Source organism: Stegostoma tigrinum, chromosome 4 (genome assembly GCF_030684315.1).
Source record: "Stegostoma tigrinum isolate sSteTig4 chromosome 4, sSteTig4.hap1, whole genome shotgun sequence".
NCBI classification, from domain to species: Eukaryota; Metazoa; Chordata; class Chondrichthyes; order Orectolobiformes; family Stegostomatidae; genus Stegostoma; species Stegostoma tigrinum.
This window is the reverse complement of record NC_081357.1, coordinates 56991710-57010898: the sequence shown is the minus strand read 5'-3', so window position 1 is coordinate 57010898 and position 19189 is coordinate 56991710. Positions and strand designations below refer to the sequence as shown.

General features: G+C 43.0%; 1 protein-coding gene across 2 annotated transcripts in view; it reads right to left on the bottom strand.

Moving 5' to 3' along the window:
* Positions 1-19189, bottom strand: part of LOC125452217 (amine sulfotransferase-like) — a 44138-nt gene that overhangs the window by 6321 nt on the left and 18628 nt on the right. For both annotated transcript variants that reach the window (XM_048530371.2, XM_059645366.1), the window contains exons 3-5: positions 10819-11021; positions 5759-5885; positions 4349-4443 (exon numbers count right to left, since the gene is read on the bottom strand). In XM_048530371.2, the coding sequence (XP_048386328.1) occupies positions 4349-4443; positions 5759-5885; positions 10819-11021 (425 nt within the window). The remainder of the gene's footprint in view (positions 1-4348; positions 4444-5758; positions 5886-10818; positions 11022-19189) is intronic.

Below are 19189 nucleotides of genomic sequence, written 5' to 3'. Positions count from 1 at the left end.
AGGATCAAAGGATATGGGGAGAAAGTTGGAACAAGGCACTGAATTTGATGATCAGCTTGATAATATTGATTGACAGTCGGCTTGGAGGGCTGCATGGCCTATTCCTGCTTCTATTTCCTCAGGCAAATGCTTGAGCAAGCTATTTCAAGTCAATTCCACTTATGAGTAACAAAATAAGCAAATTAAATGATGCCCAAATAGTAAGGGAAAAGGGTTAGAAGATTAAAAAAACTTCAGATTGGACAGCAATTTTAAACATAAGACAAGGAAGGAGATGAATACTGAATTGGTAGATTGTGAAATGGAGATACTTTAAAAATATATTGCAAAAACAAAGTTAAGCAAAAGGAAAGTAAAGTTAGTGTGTCATACTGAAGAGGAACTAAAGACATATGAATGGAGAAAGTATGCCACCCGAAGGTTGCAGGAACAGCAACTCATTCCGCTTGGGAACCCTGCAGCCCAATGGCAATGTAGATTTCACAAGCTTCAAAATCTCCCCTTCCCCCACCACATCCCAAAGCCAGCCCAGTTCGTCCCCTCCCCCCACTGCACCACACAACCAGCCCAGCTCTTCCCCTCCACCCACTGCATCCCAAAACCAGTCCAACCTGTCTCTGCCTCCCTAATCTGTTCTTCCTTTCACCCATCGCTTCCTCCCACCCCAAGCCGCACCTCCATCTCCTACGTACTAACCTCATCCCACCTCCTTGACCTATCCGTCTCCCCTGGACTGACCTATCCCCTACCATCTTTGGTCTGCCTCCCCCTCTCTCCTTATTTATTCCAGAACCCTCACCCCATCCCCCTCTCTGATGAAGGGTCTAGGCCCGAAATGTCAGCTTTTGTGCTCCTGAGATGCTGCTGGGCCTGCTGTGTTCATCCAGCCTCACATTTTATTATCGAGAATGGAGAAAGTGGATGCCTTGGAAGCCATATTACATTTGTTTTTGGTTCAGTTTTACTATCCCAGGATAGATTATTTTTAAAATAAAGGAAAGAAGGGGATATATGCTGTGAAGGCAGACTCCGGTGACTCCCCTACAGCAGTTGAACCTGTAATTTATCTTGGAGATGTTTTTGTCCACTTCTGTAAGCTGCTTTCGTCAGCACAAGTCTCAGTTCCCAGCAGTACTGTTGAGCAGCTGGCTCTCCATTGGCTGAATTGCACTAAATCTCAGCATTTGTAAAATTCAGTGGTGACCTGTATTTCTTCCAGATTGGGAAAATTCGTCTGAACAGTGGGTTGTAATGGAGACTGCTCAATGTACTATGCGTTACAGAACGTCAGAAAGCTGGTGAATGTGAAAATTTTAAAGGTTTGAGGATTCAAGCCTAAATAAAAAGTAGATCAGTCGGATTGAAAGAGGCAAAGGGAGTTATAGCGAACCATAAGAAGTTTGAGATGTAATGATTTTACATAGAAGCTAATAAAAAGCACAGTAAAAGCTAAATTTGCAATTTTAGCCTCAATATTGTTCCTCAAATGGTGAAGCTTTGACCAATGGGCATAAGGAAATAAAAGATACAGATGTGAAAGGACTCAGTTTTCACTAGAGAAAGGATGACTTTGTAGAGCCGTTTAAAGTTATGAACAGTAAATGAAACTGAGTGGTTAAGGCCCTCCGCTTCTTCCTGTCCCGCAGGCCCGACCAGTCCCCCTCCACCGACACTCTCATCCGCCTAGCTGAACTCGTCCTCACACTCAACTTCTCTTTTGACTCCTCCCACTTCCTACAGACTAAGGGGGTGGCCATGGGCACCGGCATGGGCCCCAGCTATGCCTGCCTCTTTGTAGGTTACGTGGAACAGTCCCTCTTCCGCACCTACACAGGCCCCAAATCCCACCTCTTCCTCCGGTACATTGATGACTGTATCGGCGCCGCCTCTTGCTCCCCAGAGGAGCTCGAACAGTTCATCCACTTCAACACCTTCCACCCCAACCTTCAGTTCACCTGGGCCATCTCCAGCACATCCCTCACCTTCCTGGACCTCAGTCTCCATCTCAGGCAACCAGCTTGTAACTGATGTCCATTTCAAGCCCACCGACTCCCACAGCTACCTAGAATACACCTCCTCCCACCCACCCTCCTGCAAAAATTCCATCCCCTATTCCCAATTCCTCCACCTCCGCCGCATCTGCTCCCACGACAAGACATTCCACTCCCGCACATCCCAGATGTCCAAGTTCTTTAAGGACCGCAACTTTCCCCCCACGGTGATCGAGAACGCCCTTGACCGCGTCTCCCGCGACACATCCCTCACACCCCACCCCCGCCACAACCGCCCCAAGAGGATCCCCCTCGTTCTCACACCACCCTACCAACCTCCGGATACAACGCATTATCCTCCGACACTTCCGCCATTTACAATCCGACCCCACCACCCAAGACATTTTTCCATCCCCTCCCCTGTCTGCTTTCCGGAGAGACCACTCTCTCCGTGACTCCCTTGTTCGCTCCACACTGCCCTCCAACCCCACCACACCCGGCACCTTCCCCTGCAACCGCAGGAAATGCTACACTTGTCCCCACACCTCCTCCCTCACCCCCATCCCAGGCCCCAAGATGACATTCCACATCAAGCAGAGGTTCACCTGCACATCTGCCAATGTGGTATACTGCATCCACTACCCGGTGCGGCTTCCTCTACATTGGGGAAACCAAGCGGAGGCTTGGGGACCGCTTTGCAGAGCACCTCCGCTCAGTTCGCAAAAAACAACTGCACCTCCCAGTCGCAAACCATTTCCACTCCCCCTCCCATTCTCTTGATGACATGTCCATCATGGGCCTCCTGCACTGCCACAATGATGCCACCCGAAGGTTGCAGGAACAGCAACTCATTCCGCCTGGGAACCCTGCAGCCATATGGCAATGTGGACTTCAGTTTCAAAATCTCCCCTTCCCCTACTGCATCCCTCAACCAGCCCAGTTCGTCCCCTCCCCCCACTGCATCCCAAAACTAGTCCAACCTGTCTCTGCCTCCCTAACCGGTTCTTCCTCTCACCCATCCCTTCCTCCCACCCCAAGCCGCACCCCCCGCTACCTACTAACCTCATCCCACCTCCTTGACCTGTCCGTATTCCCTGGACTGACCTATCCCCTCCCTACCTATCTTCTTTACTCTCCATCTTCGGTCCGCCTCCCCCTCTCTCCCTATTTATTCCAGTTCCCTCCCCCCATCCCCCTCTCTGATGAAGGGTCTAGGCCCGAAACGTCAGCTTTTGTGCTCCTGAGATGCTGCTTGGCCTGCTGTGTTCATCCAGCCTCACATTTTATTATCTTGGAATCTCCAGCATCTGCAGTTCCCATTATCTCGGTTAGAAATATCTGAGTTGTTTCTGAATCCAAGGCATGTGGACTTCTAAAGTGAAATCACCACAGTTGTAGAGGGCTCCTCTCTCATTAGAAAGAGAGGACTGGTGGCAGTTTAACCCAAGGCTCACCAGGCCTTAAATGGGTGAAGAGGTTGAGAAGGACAGACCTGTATGAGAATCTCAGCTGGTTTGGGATTTAATCTGTGGGCTGTTGGTGTCACTCTCTATTACAAACCAACGAGCAATGAGCAAACCAATACACAAGTGGCATGCTGTCTTAAAAGGACTCTTACCATTTAATTTTTTAAAAATCCTGCTTTATGATATTCAGGGATTTATCCGATTGAAAGTAAAGCATTCTTCACTTGCTTTATACAAATACTCATAGCAGACTAATAGATATGACTGACATGCCACAGACCCAAGGAAGACCCAGGTCATGATGGTAACTATGTTTACTATGTTTGACAGTGTGATCTATGCTCAAAGTCAGATAGTTGTCCAGTAGCCTGGTGCAATATTTCCATCACACTTCCTTACATGATTCAGAATTTCTCTAAGTTCTATTCTCCTGAGAACTTGTGCATATGCCTATATTTGCAAATTTATATTTTTTTTCAGATTTCTTTGCTAAAGTCTCTTCCCACTTATTTATATAGTTGTGTACAAGATATTTTGGGATGCAGTAGGAAGCTATTAATTTCAAGAGGTAACGTCTAGATAATTCTTTGTTGACATATCCTGTTGTCAGCATCTACAACAAAAAGGACTCTTCTGCTGCCAAGGATATTTCATCCCCAAAATTCCTTTGCTTTCATAAATTGGTACATTTAAAGAGAGATTCGCAATAAGAAACCTGCTGTGCTGAGAATGATGTAGCTATATGTCCCAACTTTAAGGAGCACAATTTTCTGGGTAGTAAAGAGAAGACTGCCAGAAAACTGCTGTTAGTCAAAACCCAAGGTCGATACTTCTTGCTTCACTTTAGCTTAACTCTTGCTAGCTGGTCAATAAAAAAAAATTAGTAATTACCAGTTTCAGTTCCTCGTAGGACAGAAATAGTATGTTGAATTCATTTCTGTGAGTGTACCAGTTCTGGATGTGATCAAACCAAGAGCTGTATACCACTGTTAGAGAAAGAATTTACATGTTAAATGGAAAACAGAATTGATATTGAATTACTAACAGTACCAGACCTAAACTTCCTTTGGACATCTGCTGGATAGAGTTTACTTGTACTGGTGCTATGCAGCAGTCTTCTGTCCTGGGTTAGTTGCATGAAGAGCAGCAACTAGAAATCCAAGGGTTTGAAAGTTACCTTGACAGGGATAGGACAAATCAAAGTAATGTTTGCAGACCAGGTGTCCTTCCCGACATGCCACAGAGGGCCTGCAAAACCATGTATGGTTTCTCCACATTTAGCAATATGGCCACCAGAAAACAGACTATACATAGAGACTTTTAAAATGCTTATCCTGGTTTTAAGATCCTGCCCTTCCTTATGTTTGCACCTCCTACAATGTAGATGTATATTCTTTTTATTTCAGACTCTTAGAGTGGTTGCAAAAAGCACAAATCTATTAAAACACACACCCACCCACCAACCCCAGTCCCAGTTTTAAATCATTCCTCCACCAGTAGCCATGTTTTCAGCTGCTTAGGCTTGAAACTATGGGATGTCTTGCTGAAACCACACTCTTAAAAACGTGTTTAAGATCCACCTCTTTGACTAAGAGCTGGACCACCTCCCCAAACATCTCTATTGATTTTTGTTTGACATTTCCTGTCAAGTGCCTTTGAATGGTTTAGTACATGAAATGGGGCTATAAAGGTTTCAAATGGTCATTGTTATTGCCGAAATGAAATGTCGACTGAAACCTGAAATAAAACTATTGCCTTTTAAAGAACAAAATAGCGATTCAATTAACAGACTTATATTTGTTAATTCTTCTATTTTTGACAACAATTAAAATTGGACAAGCTATTCTGTGGAAGTGCTATAATTATTAGCAATTGATGATTAGTACCCTGTAAACTTGGGCCCTATATTGAAGCTTGACTGTAGTTCACTTAGGTTGACTGCCATTCTTGGATATGGGTGGAGCTGGCAGGAAAGCCACAGAAAGGACTACATTCACTGACTAAGACAGACTGATCAGAAATTAAAGGAATTCACACTGAACAAAAAATGGTCAAATTGTTTGGCGTTGATTACTGGGAGGATCTCTGAAGTAGCTTTCAAATGATCACTATTCTATTGCCAATCAATGCCAAACGGCACAAAGACTAAAAGTAGCAAGAGAGAAACACTGGAATCCATGATTGGTTGATGGGACTGGGAGTTTGCTGTCAAGGTGGGTTTAACTGAAAATTGATAACAAAATTGAGAAGAAGAAATGGCAATGATTAACATACATAGTAAAATGAATGCTAATTACTTACCTTTTCCTTCTAAGAAGGACTGCAGAAATTCATCAAAACTTGATGGTGTATCTAAGAGTGTGATGTAATTTTGGAAATGATACAAAGACACGACCACGTCCTTTGGATTCCGATAAACATAAATAACCTACACAAAATATCAGATCTGCTGAATATGAAATCAAAAAAGTACTTTTGTTTTCTATTCTTAAAATTTGATTAAGAATAACTTTACGTTTTATTTTACAGTTCCATTATTTTGAAGTGATATAATGAAATGGTAAAGTTGTCAAAATGGACTTCATATCAATGTTGTTTTTCATGGTTTTGTTGCCCTGTTAATTAGAATTGGCAGTATGAAGTTACCTTCTGTTGATAATTTAGTTTTATCAAGGCTACGTTTTCAATTTTCTAAGCTATCTGTCCTTGCTGGTCCTAGATCCCTTAAGTTTAAAGCTGATATCCTCCTCTTCAAATCTCAAATCTTCTTGATCTGTTCCACTTCTGTGATTTTAACTAATCATATGCTCAAACAAACGTCTTTCATGCCGGCCACTTTATGTTACATTTTGCTATACTCTATTAGAAACAGGGCTTTCATGCAGCGCCCTCTATACTCTGCAAATCTCCTTCTCTTACTTACCTTTCTCTTTACTTCCAGAAGCATCCTCAAAGCATTTGTCCAGTTTTCAATCAACTCCTCCCTAGATCTAGTTTACTTCTCATGTGAGAAATGCTATAAAAAATGAAAGCTATAGTTGCCTGGGATGTTTTCAAAGCAACTGTAGGGTCAGAAATCAATGCAATCTTCGATGCTATCATTTCTCATATGTCCTTTTCCTCGACTAAAGAACCTGTCCCCACTAGTACAGCTTGTTCTGCTCATTTCTCACTCCCAGCTCTGTGATAAGGGCATCCCTTGTCTACATCCACTATTCCATCAGTTGCCACACACAACGGGCAATCTTTTGCCATTTCCTGCAATGGTGCCAGTATCAAACAATTCCTTCCACACTCCCAGCATACTGTAGGAAATGTTTCCATTGTAGTGTATTTCTTCCCTTTCCCTATTTTTCACCTTGTCTCATTGGCCAAGTGAATTATTTATGGTTGTTTTAACTTAGTATGCTGAATTCAATACTCACAATACAGCTGCCTCTACTTTGGAGAGATGAAAAGAAAATAGACAGACTAACTGCTTTGTGGAATGCCATAAATCAGTTCACAGACATGACCCTGTGCTTCTAGTCATTTGGGCTCTGACCCTCTGTCTTTGGTCTGCTGCAGTGTGAGCATAGAATAGCACCTTAACTTTTGACTCTGCACTGTACAAAACTCAGACTTTCACAGTTTTAATTTCATTGGAGCTGATTCGAATTAGTTCTTGCTTTACAGCAGGAAAACAGAACTATATGTTTGTGGCATTTTGGGCAAGTGCTAAATACTTTTTTTTAGTCTTAACATAGCATTCAAATTTGTGGTTAGTAATACATAAAAGCAAGCTTAACTGTATCATTCAGCTATTTCTTAGTTTAAATAGTGAGACGATGGTGATGTGAGAAAGCTGCAGCACATGTGAGCTTCTGAATAGAAGAGTGATTAAAGGCCAACACGTCTGTAGCCAGTGCTTGAATTTCAGGCAGCTTCAGTTCAGAGTTTGAGGTGGGGGCTGAATGACTGACTGAGGAATCAGGGAGGAGGAATTTACCAGGTTTCCTTGTACTCAGGGTGTCATCCTACCAATTAATATCGGATCTCCTAGATGGACCGTGATCAGCAACAGGAGGATGTGACTGGGCAAACAGTGGAGGTAGGTAAGGAGTACCAAAGGGTGGGAGTGCAGAAATTGCAGCCTCTTTAATTTCCCAATAGAATGTAGCGTCTGTTTGTTCAGATACGATCAAGGGTTGCAGTGGGTGTGCTTTTGCTCGTGTGCATGTGTGTAATCCGATGATCATGATCCACTTAGGTACCAACAACCTCAACAGGAGGCTCTGCATCAAGTGCATGAGGAACTAGGCACTAAAATTAAACAAAACATCTAACAAAGTCCAAGTTGTCTAGGGTCCACAAAATTAGAGAATGAATGTATGCCCAAAACATTTGCTTGTGAGAAGTAGGTTCCAGTTCATGGGCTAGCAGCCCATTGCAGAGAAAGTGTAATATTGGCATGATGTACACCAGAACAATGGTCTTGTGAAATGCATGATTAGGGAGACAGATAGTTTTAAACTTAATAACAGGGCAATGGACCTAATGTGAAAAGACGTGAAAGGGGTCAAAGAGTTTAAATAATGTGGTGGTATTTGTAATATGGTGAATAAGGGTCAGAGAATGACAGGAAGGGTCTGAGTTAAAAAAGCTAGGAACGAACAAACAAAACCATATGTTACAATGATAAGGAAAAGACAAGAGTAAAGTAATTTATGGCACAGATTGAAGTAAATAAATTTAAGTTTCCTAGACATAATGGAAATATGGCTTTAGGATGACAAGGACTGGATCCTTAATATTGAGGGCTATAGGACATTAAGAACAATAGGAAGCTGGGTAAGAGATGAAAGGGCAGTACTGTTAATCAAAAATGAACTTTGCCTAACAGTTAGAGATGACTTTGGTCTGGGAGATTAGAATGTTAAATCGGTTTGCACCGAGATGAGGACAAATAGAGAAAATAAAATTATTGAAAATGGTCTAAGTGTATATTTCAGAATAGACAGAATAAAAATATTCATATTCTAAAAGAAAAATTCTGAAAGGGAAAATGCAACTTCTGAAGTTCAATAAAGTTAGGGCAAGTGCCTAATTCAAAGAAAACAAATATAACAGCACAAAGGTGAAATACAAGTCAGAATACAATGTAAGCAAATGTAAAGTTGTTAATTTACACAGGAAAAATAAAAAAGCTAGTATGAATTAAATTGAGAAAAAACTGTAGGACTATGGGGTGCAGAGGGAATTAGATGTCCTAGTGCACGAGTCAAAATTACTATGTAGGTAGAATGTGTAACCAAGACTAATGATGCTGTCCTTGATTACACTAAGTAAAGATGGCATGCTTCATTTAAACAAGTCTTTGGTGAAAGTGCATCTTAAATGCTGCGTGCGGTTTTGACTCTTATTTAAGCAAAGTTATGAATACATTGCAGAGTTCAGAGTTGGTTTACTAGGTTGAGGCCTGGAATGAGTGGGAAGAAAGTTAACAGGTTTGGCTTATTACCATCGGTGTTTAGAAGAGAGGGAAAGCTGGTAAAGCATCAGGCCTGTAGCCCAGGATTCCCACCCACATGCTGGTTTGACCCAGTTTTGTCCTATTCACTTAACAGCAATGAAAGAGAAATCACCTCTCCAAATGGAGATTCAGAAGTTATTATCAAATTGTAGACCAGATCTAGAAGAGAGATGAGTAAATTGATTGAAGAATACAAGTTCCTAAATGGTCTTGACAAGACTTTAGACTTGGAAAGGATATTTCCTCATGTGGGTAAGTCAAGAGCTATAAGTGAGATGAGGGCTTTGGAACTCTTCCTCAGAAGGCAATGGATATGATGTTGTTAAATATTTGTGAGGTAGAAGTATATTCTTGTTAGACCAACAGGTTTGGTGGGGGGGGGGGGGGGGTGTGGTGGTGAGGGCGGGATGTTTGGCAGAAGTTTGGGGGTTGGTGGAACTCAAAAGACATTAGCCATGCTATTTTAGAATGGTGAGGCAGGCTTATTTTTATTCATTCTTTGGACATGGGAATTGCTGTATGGTCAACCATTTAACACCTATCCCTAATCACTCTTGGGAGATGATGATCTGCCTTCTTGAACTGCTGCTGTCCATGTGCTGTACATAGACCCGCAAATGCTATTCAAGAGGGAGTCCCAGGACATTGACCTTGCAATGCTGAGGGAACAGCAATATATCTCCAAGTCGGGATTGAGAGTGGCTTGAGGGGGATCTGGCAGGTGGTGTTTGTCCCATGTATTTGCTGTCCTTGGAAGTGATCGCGGGTATGGAAGATGCGGTCAATGGGAGACTTGTCGAATTTCTGCAATGCATCATGTAGAAAGTACACAATGCTGCTATTCAGAGGGATGTGGGCATCATTGGCCAATTAGAAGATCTCTAATTGACCTTGAGAAGCTGGTGGTGAGCTGCCTTGAACCGCTGCAATCCATTTGCTACAGATAAACGCTCAAAAAACTTGAGTTTAAGGATTTTGGCCCAATGCCTTTGAGCTCCACGTTCCCAGTAGCCTTACCCCAAACTAAAGGAAGGAATGGCAATATGTTTTCAAGTCAGGAAGGTGGATGGTTGAGGGGAAATTACAAGGCATATGTCAGGAGTGTGATGGAATACTTCCCACTTGCCTAGATGGGTGCAGCTCAAAGAACTCTCAAAACACCATTGAGGAAAAAGACTGCCTCCAAGACACATTGCAGAAATTCACCAAATCTCCTCAGACAGCACCTTCAAAATGCGTGAGCACTAACATCTGGAAGGACAAGGGCTGCAAATACTTGGGAACACCACCACTTGCAAGTTCCCCTCTGAGACACACTTTGGAAGTACCTAATCGATCAATAAATGGGGAGCTGGAAAAGTACAGCAGGTCAGGCAGCATCCGAGGAGCAGGGAAGTCAATATTTCAGGCTGTACATAATTGGTCCCTCACTGTCACAGGGCCAAAATGTTGAAAATTCCCTGACTGTATCACAAGGACTGCAGTATTTCAGGGCTGCATCTTATCACCTTCCCCAGTACAATCAACAGTGGGAACCAAATGCTGGACTACATCAAGGACTAAAAAGAGGATATTATACCCCACCTGGTCAGCTCGCTGCCTTCTTCTGCAGCAAATCTGCCACGTTTTTGTGGGCCACATTAAGTGATGCTTGACAGTTGTCCACCGTGGTACAAATTATAGTCTTAGAGATGGAAGGCTGCCACTGACTTAATGTATACTCACAGAAAATAGCACCAATGAACATACAGAGTGGAAGAGACAGTCAGAGCAATGATGAACATGAAAAGGAAAAAATATGTATTAAGAGAACAAGAAAAGAGTTTGAAACAATAAAAGATGTACTTACTTTTCCAGTTTTCTTTTTCAAGCCTACTGGAATCAAGTGATAAGGCAAATGTGAGACAGCCAAACGAGGTGATGTTTGTGTTAGAAAGCACATGGTTGGGATCTCAATCCAAGGAACACGTTCCACAGCTAATTTATTTTGAACAGCAGCTGGGTCACCATTGGAAAAAATCAAAGTCAAAATTTGCTGCATCCACACAGTTCCTGGTGTGTGATAAAATTGTGAAAAGTTTGGGATTAAATTGTAGCAACAACAAATCCAAATCCTAGAATTAAAATCTGCAATATGTTACATTAACGTATCAATGGTAAATTATTTTTGATTTCAGCCCTCCAAGTTTTCAGATGTGAATGCAAAAATCTCTGAAAAGAATATCCGAATGAACCAACTTGCATTGCCCTGAACTCTGTCAGCGGGAAAACCTTCCATGCAGCTTTTGACTTTCAGTCTCAGATAATCCAACTCCACCAATCAATGCACAAGATTGATTGCAATGTAACAATCTAGGCAAATTCATTTAGTTTTCCAAAGGCAACCCTATCCCTCTTTGATCACTTTTTTAAAATGTCATGTTCACAATGTTCTATCATTTTTCTGTCAGGTTTTGCTTTTGTAACAAAATTTAACAACCTTGCCCTATCCTAATTTCTCTAATTATTTCTGAGCCTCAATATTTATTATTTATTTTCATATACCTGATCATTTGCCTTTCTAATGGCTGTTCTGCTTTTAAGATGTGGAGGTGCCAGTGTTGGACAAAGGTGGACAAGCTCAGAAGTCGGACAACACCAGGCTAAAGTCCAACGGGCTTATTTGAAATCACAAGCTTTTGGAGTGTTGCACACTTCACCTGACAAAGGGGGCAACACTCTAAAATTATTAGAACGTAAGCAGAACAAGGTCAGAAATCAGACGACACAAGCTTTCAAATAAACCTGTTGGACTATAACCTGGTGTCATCTGATTTCTGACCTTGTTCTGCTTACGTTCTAATAATTTTACATTCTTTTATCTGCCTCTTATTTGTTGTTCACCAGTGTGTATCTTTGCTTTAAATTCCCCACCATTCCCACTCCCTTTCCTTTTCATTATTAGGTTTTGTTTTTGCTTTTTTAAAAAAATTTGAGTAAGAAGGATAATTTGAACGTATCATAGCCCTTTTGCCATTCTTCTTGCTCATTTATTTGAGCGCATTGAAGGGGCATGAGAAGAGAGTCAAAATCTTCCACGATTATTTTTCAATGACCTTTTCTCATTTCACATACGTGGGTGGGGGGAGGTGGAAGGAGGAGTGGGGAGAGATGCATTGGACTACTTTTTTTTTTAAAGTAAAGTGGGGCTCATGGTGAATGACCTATTTACCACCTACCTTCCTGCCCCATTACCTAGTAGGTGTAGCTTTAAAACACCAGTAGACAAGCCATTTTAATGAATGCCCTCAAGGGCCTCATCCCACTACCAACAAAATCAGCAGTGGATGAGGTCCATTCCAGATGCACAGCCTGTCAGTTTTGTCTGTGCAGGCTGTACTGCAGTTAATAGGAGGTTTATTAGAGTGAGTGATAGTTGAAGTGAGTGGGTTGTCTTAGGGTGATAGGCAGATAGGTTGTGCTTGTTTCTACTGGAGTTTAGATAAGTAAGGAACAACTTGATTGGTTTGTACAAAGTCCTGAATGGTCTTGACATGGAAGTGATGTTTGGGCTGGGGGTTTGAGAGAAACCGAAGGATATAGACAGGTAAAGAGAGAGTGTAGGCAAATATTTGGCAGGCGGATTACAATGTGGGGTTTTCCACTTTGATAGATAGAAAGAATAGAAGAGCTAAATATTACTTGAATGGAGAAATTCTGCAGAAGGCTTGTTTTGAAGGGACCTCATGCATGAATCACAAAAAGCTAGCGTAACAGTTCAGGAGGCAATAGAGAAGGCAAATTGAATGTTGGCCTTTATAATCAAAGGAAGTGAGGAATAAAAATAGGGAAGTCTTTCTAAAACAATACAAGGCATTAGTTCATCCACTGGATTACTGGAACAGTTTAGGGAAATACTGAAGGCTATCCAGAGAAGATTCACTTGGTCAACCTGACTATTTATGGACTGTCTTATGACGAGAGGTTGAATGGATTGGCTTGTACTCATTTTGGAAGAATGAGAGGTGACTTATTGAAACATACAAAGACCCTTAGGTGACTTGATAGGATGGATGCTGAGAGGTTGTTTTCTCTTGTAAGAGTCTAGAACTACAGAGCATAATCTCAGAATAATGGGTTGCCCAGTTAGGACAGAAGCGAAGGGGATGTCCTTTTCCTTTTAATGAATCCATGGAATTCTTTACTCCAGAGGCCTGTAGAGGTTGATCCATTAAATGTATTCCAGTTGAGACAGACAGATTTATGGTCGGTATGTGAATCCAAGAGTGTGGGGGGAAAGGCAGGAAAGTAGAGCTCAGGGTTATTAGATCAGCTATGATCTCATTGAATGGAAAAAGCAAACTCAAATAGCCAAATGGCCTACTTCTGCTCTTAAGTAAATGGTCTTCTAACATAGGCCCTCATGATTATCATCACATTGCATTCTGAAATCAGCCAAGGAGATGAATGGACACCCGTTGCCTGGAAATCAATGCAGGCATGTAGTATGAAGTCTAGGGATGTAAGCATATAGTCTAATGTGTAGCATATTGAGACAAATATACTTGATACTGTAACTATGGAGTTGCAGGATAATAGGCCATTGAAACTAGGCAAGGGCAGATGGTGAATTAATGAGTTCACCTTTTTGTGAACATGTTATGAGGAGCAGACCATTCAGCGCTTCTTTCAATAAGATCATGGCTGAGCAGTAACTGCTGGGAAGCAACACATCATTTTTTCTTTGCATCCACAGAGAATTATTCTTAGACATAATGGAAACTGCAGATGCTAGAGAATCTGCGATAACGAAGTGTGGAGCTGGATGAACACAGCGGGCCAAGCAGCATCTTAGGAGCACAAAAGCTGACGTTTCAGGCCTAGGCCCGTCCATTTCTGATGAAGGGTCAAGGCCCAAAATGCCATCTTTTGTGCTCCTAAGAGGTTGCTTGGCCTGCCATATTCATCCAGCTCCACACTTTGTTATTGAGAATTATTCTTCGTTGTAGGCTTCCAGGTGAGGCCTACAATGAGGAAAAAGCAAAGTTGGGATCAGATGTGAGACAGATTAGGTTTACCCTAATGCCATTGAAGGAAAACAGGCTAATTTCTTCCTCCCCCCTGATCCTGCCTCACCTTCCATCCTATCCCCGGGAGTCTGGAAAGCTCCAACCTTTCATATTCATCAGATTCTCCATCTATTTCAGTAGAAAGAAGTTCTATTGATAGCCTCACTTATCCCTTCCACGAGGACACAAATGTCCAATTCTAGATTAGGTAGAGATGGTCCCAATGGCTGTTTTCTCCTGTGCCAGTTTTTATGCACGTGTCCCACATAACAATAACTATTTGCATACTAGTCTTTCAGCAAGGCATTCACATTCCAGATTGGCTTGGATTGTAACTAGGTTCGTTCTCAACAATATATCTTTCTGGCAGGGGCTTCTCCCTTTTCTTCCCTGTCAATCATCTGGACAGATCACAACTATATCTTGCCTCCCCTTTCATGTTTTTCCTCCAGGTATTTGGAGATGCCTCTAACACTCATAATAGGAAGGTGATAGACCTCTGGACTTAAATTGTGGCTAGAGGATATTCTTGTTCATCAATTATTAAATCCCTATAGCTACAACTTTTATAATTAGCCCTTGATTCCTCCGGCATCCCCCCCTATGGCCTACCAAGGACTGGCTTCAACTCCATAGTTAACATTCTAGCTATAGAGTTAGCAACTTTGTCCCTAAAGATTAGGAATGCAAGTACATTGTTGCTGTTGGAATGTATAGTATCTATTAGATCATTTCTTGATCTCCCCTTGCTTTCCTTTACTCTGAAGACTAACAGCCTCAATTGCTCCCTTGTGCTTGCTTCTTAAATATGATCATACCCTGAAGGAAATCAATTTAAAGATTACTCCCCTTCCATTTTGCCAATGTGTCGTTAACTCACTCTAGCAATGACTGCACAGAACTTACTGCCTCAGGATTTAATGACTGCTGTCTTGCTGACAAAGTTCAACCTATTACAGCACTAGCATATACACTGCAATTTCTCATTTTGCTTGTATTATTTTGTTCTGGACATACAATTATGGTCAATATATGAAATCCAAATTGTGCATTTTGCTTTTTCAAGATGTTAAGAAACTCAAAATGGTATAGATAAAACTAAAGATCGAAAAATGCTCAATTTTTGCTACCTTTAGGTACAACAGAGAGGGAACATGTGCAGTGAGATCCACTATGTAATTCTGAAGCAACAAAAAGCGATAGAGCCGGTCTTTAAGATGGCTCTGCACAGTGTGTTGCAGTACATAGGTAGGTGGAGGCTGTTGATGCAGATCTTGCTCTCTGATGGGGTTTCCCTGGTCACCCCTCTTTCATTGTGTTCACCTGGTCTTTCCAGCTACAAGGCAAGGCTCCTTCCAAAAACCTGGATGATATGCTTAACATCTAAAATTTCTGTTCCCCAGCTTTCCCTTGCCACCTCCTTGTCCACACATCTGACATGCAACAGCAGCCAGGAATGACCACTGGTCCCACTGAAGACCAAATACTGCCTACGTATGTTTCTGAAAGAAAGGGAGGTTCATATGCAGTGCAATTGCCTTGGTGGAGGCTGTCAGTTCTAACTCCTGGGCAGAATGTCATCAGCAGCATTAGCAGGAACACAATTGTCAACCACACGTGAGCAGACCTTTCTACAATGGGGACCGTTTCACATTATGGGCAATCATTTCACAAAATACATCAGGTCAAATTTTCTTGGTTAGAAATAGGATTTAGGCAAACTATTTGAAATAAACAAACAAAAACAATTAAAAATATTTTTAAAAAATGATGATTCAACCATTTCATGACCCACAACCTGCTTTCGTACACTCAAAGCTCAGTTCAGTAAAGGTTCACTATGCTAAAGTCCTCCATTCTATTGACACAGCTGTATCAGTTTTCTTTTTCAGTAAATTTTTATGCATTTACTTGATCCTATCCTTGTTACAGAAAGTATCTTCTTGAAACCCTTAAACAGGTAGGTTTTAGGGAACTGGGTTTGGGTGGGATGTCTGAGAGTTGGTGTGGACTTGTTGGGCCGAAGTTCCCGTTTCCACCCTATAGGGATTCGATGATTCTATGATCTTTGAACCTGATATCTTTGCTCACTTCCTGCATGACATGGTTTCTTAAACCCATGTGCTCAATAACCTTGTAGGATACCTTCTTTTTGTCACCTCTATGGCATAGATACCATACCAGATTGGACTTTTAAGCAGTTACACAACATAACAACATGTGATATTCTAGTCTGAACAAGGTGCCTGCCTCACATTCAGTCTCTCCCATAGAGAGAGACAGTGTAGTGTCATCAGAGGATATGTTTTGATGATATGCTTTAACATCAGGAAGCATAGAACACAGAAGATGTGTAGAATTGAGATATTTTAGCCATTTAAGTAGTTTTCAACACATTGGTTTCAACAGGAAGCCAGATTTGTGGTAAGTTATCAAAGTGTGATGCTAGATGAACACAGCAGGCCAAGCAGCATCTCAGGAGCAGAAAAGCTGACGTTTCGGGACTAGACCCTTCAGAGAGGGGGATGGGGAGAAGGTTCTGAAATAAATGGGGGGGCGTTGGGGGGGGGGGGGGGGGGGGGGAGAGGAGGACTGAAGATGGATAGAAAAGATGATAGATGGAGAGGAGAGTATAGGTGGGGAGGTAGGGAGGGGATAGGTCAGTCCAGGGAAGACAGACAGGTCAAGGAGGCGGGATGAGGTTAGTAGGTAGGAAATGGAGGTGTGGCTTGAGGTGGGAGGATGGGTTAGGTGAGAGGAAGAACAGGTTAGGGAGACAGGGATGAGCTGGACTGGTTTTGGGATGCAGTGGGGGAAGGGGAGGTTTTGAAGCTTGTGAAGTCCACATTGATACCACTGGGCTGCAGGGTTCCCAAACAGAATAGGAGTTCCTGGTCCTGCAACCTTTGGGTAGCATCATTGTGGCATTGCAGGAGGCCCAGGATGGACATGTCATCTAAGGATTGGGGGGGGGGGGGGGGGGGGGGTGGTTTAAGATGGTTCACGACTGGAAGGTGCAGTTGTTTATTGCAAACTGAGTGGAGGTGTTCCGCAAAGCAGTCCTCAAGCCTCTGCTTGGTTTCCCCAATGTAGAGAAAGCCATACCGGTTACAGTGGATACAGTATACCACATTGGCAGATGTGCAGGTGAACATCTGCTTAATATGGAAAGTCAACTTAGGGCCTGGGATGGGGATGAGGGGGAAAGTGTAGCACTTCCTGTGGTTGTAGGAGAAGGTGAAGGTGTCGGGTGTGGTGGGGTTGGATGGGGGTGTGGAACAGACAAGGGAGTCACAGAGAAGGTGGTCTCTCTGGAAAGCAGACAAGGGTGGGGATGGAAAAATAGCTTGGGTGGTGGGGTCGGATTGTAGATGGCGGAAGTTTCGGAGGATGATGTGTTGTATCTGGAGGTTGGTGGGGTGGTATGTGAGGACTAGGGGGATTCCCTTAGTGTGGTTATTGTGGGGGCAGGGTGAGAGGGATGTGGTGCAGGAAATGCGGGTGACATGGTCAGGGGTGTTCTCGACCACTGTGGGGGGAGTGGGGGGTCGGGGTGGGTGGTAGTTGCGGTCCTTGAACGCGGACATCTGGGATGTGCGGGAGTGGAATGCCTCATCCTGAGAACAGATGCGGCGGAGGCAGAGGAATTAGGAATAGGTGATGGAATTTTTGCAGAAAGGTGGGTGGGAGGTGTATTCTAGGTAGCTGTGGGCTTGAAATGGACATCAGTTTCTAGCTGGTTATCTGTGATGGAGACAGAGGTCCAGGAAGGTGAGGGATGTGTTGGAGATAGCCCAGGTGAACTGAAGTTGGGGTGGAAGGTGTTGGTGAAGTGGATGAACTGCTTGAGCTCCTCTTGGGAGCAAGAGGCGCCGCCGATACAGTCAGTCAATGTAATGTAGGATGAGGTGGGGTTTGGGGCCTGTGTAGATGTGGAAGAGGGACTGTTCCACTTAACCTAAAAAGAGGCAGGCATAGCTTGGGCCCATGCGGGGACCCATAGACATCCCCTTAGTCTGTAGGAAGTGAAAGAGAAGTTGTTGCGGGTGAGGACGAGTTCGGCGTGGTGGAGGGTAACTGGCCGGACCTGCAGGACAGGAAGAAGCGGAGGGCGTTGAGGCCATCTGCATGAGGAATACAGGTGTATAGGGACTGGATGTCCATGGTGAAAGTGAGGTGTTGGAGGCCAGGGAATTGGAAGTTCTGGAGGAGATGGAGGGCATGGGTGGTGTCATGGACGTAGGTGGGGAGTTCCTGGACCAAGGGGGAGAAAATGGAGTCCAGATAGGTGGGGAGGTAGGGGATAGGTCCACCTATACTCTCCTCTCCACCTATCTTTTTTTAATCCGTCTTCGGTCCGCCTCCCCCTTTCTGCCTATTTATTTCAGAACCCTCTCCCTATCCCCTTCTCTGATGAAGGGTTTAGGCCCGAAATGTCAGCTTTTGTGCTCCTGAGATGCTGCTTGGCCTGCTGAGTTAATCCAGCATCACACTTTGTTATCTTGGATTCCCTAGCATCTGCAGTTCCCATTATCTCTGTGGTGAGTTTTGTGCAAACGAACAGAAAACCAAACATGCATTCTACCATGAAATTCATTACTTCTTACCAACTTCAACTGCTTGTAATCAGAATCTAACAGTTGTCTTTGAGCCGGTTTGTCTGAATGAATCCACCGCTGGACCCCTGTCCGAGTCATAAACCTCCAGTCAAATACATCAATGTCTGAGGGTCTTGTTTTTCATTTTGCTAAATTCACACAATTTCTTGGAAATGCTGCTTTTAAATCACTGCTAAAAAACCTGAGTTCATATTCAGGTCTTCATAGAGCTGAAATCTAAACTTCAGTCTGTCCTCCACTTTAGAATATAAGCTCTCAAACAGTAATACTAAATAAGTCTTCACAAATCTGACCAGATCTGGTTGTGGTCACAGCTCCAACTTCTCTCTTGCTACCATATCCCCTGACTATCTTGTCCATCAAACATACAGCTAAATGTAGCCTTAAATAAACTCAATAATACAATCCCCATCTCTTTTCCATGGCAAGACTTCCACAAGCTAAAAACCCTTAAAAATTACTCCTCGTCTGTCTTCAAAAAGAGAAACATCTTATTCATAAACTTAAACTTATTTAGTTCTAGTCAGACGCACAAGAGGAGCTATCCTCCTGG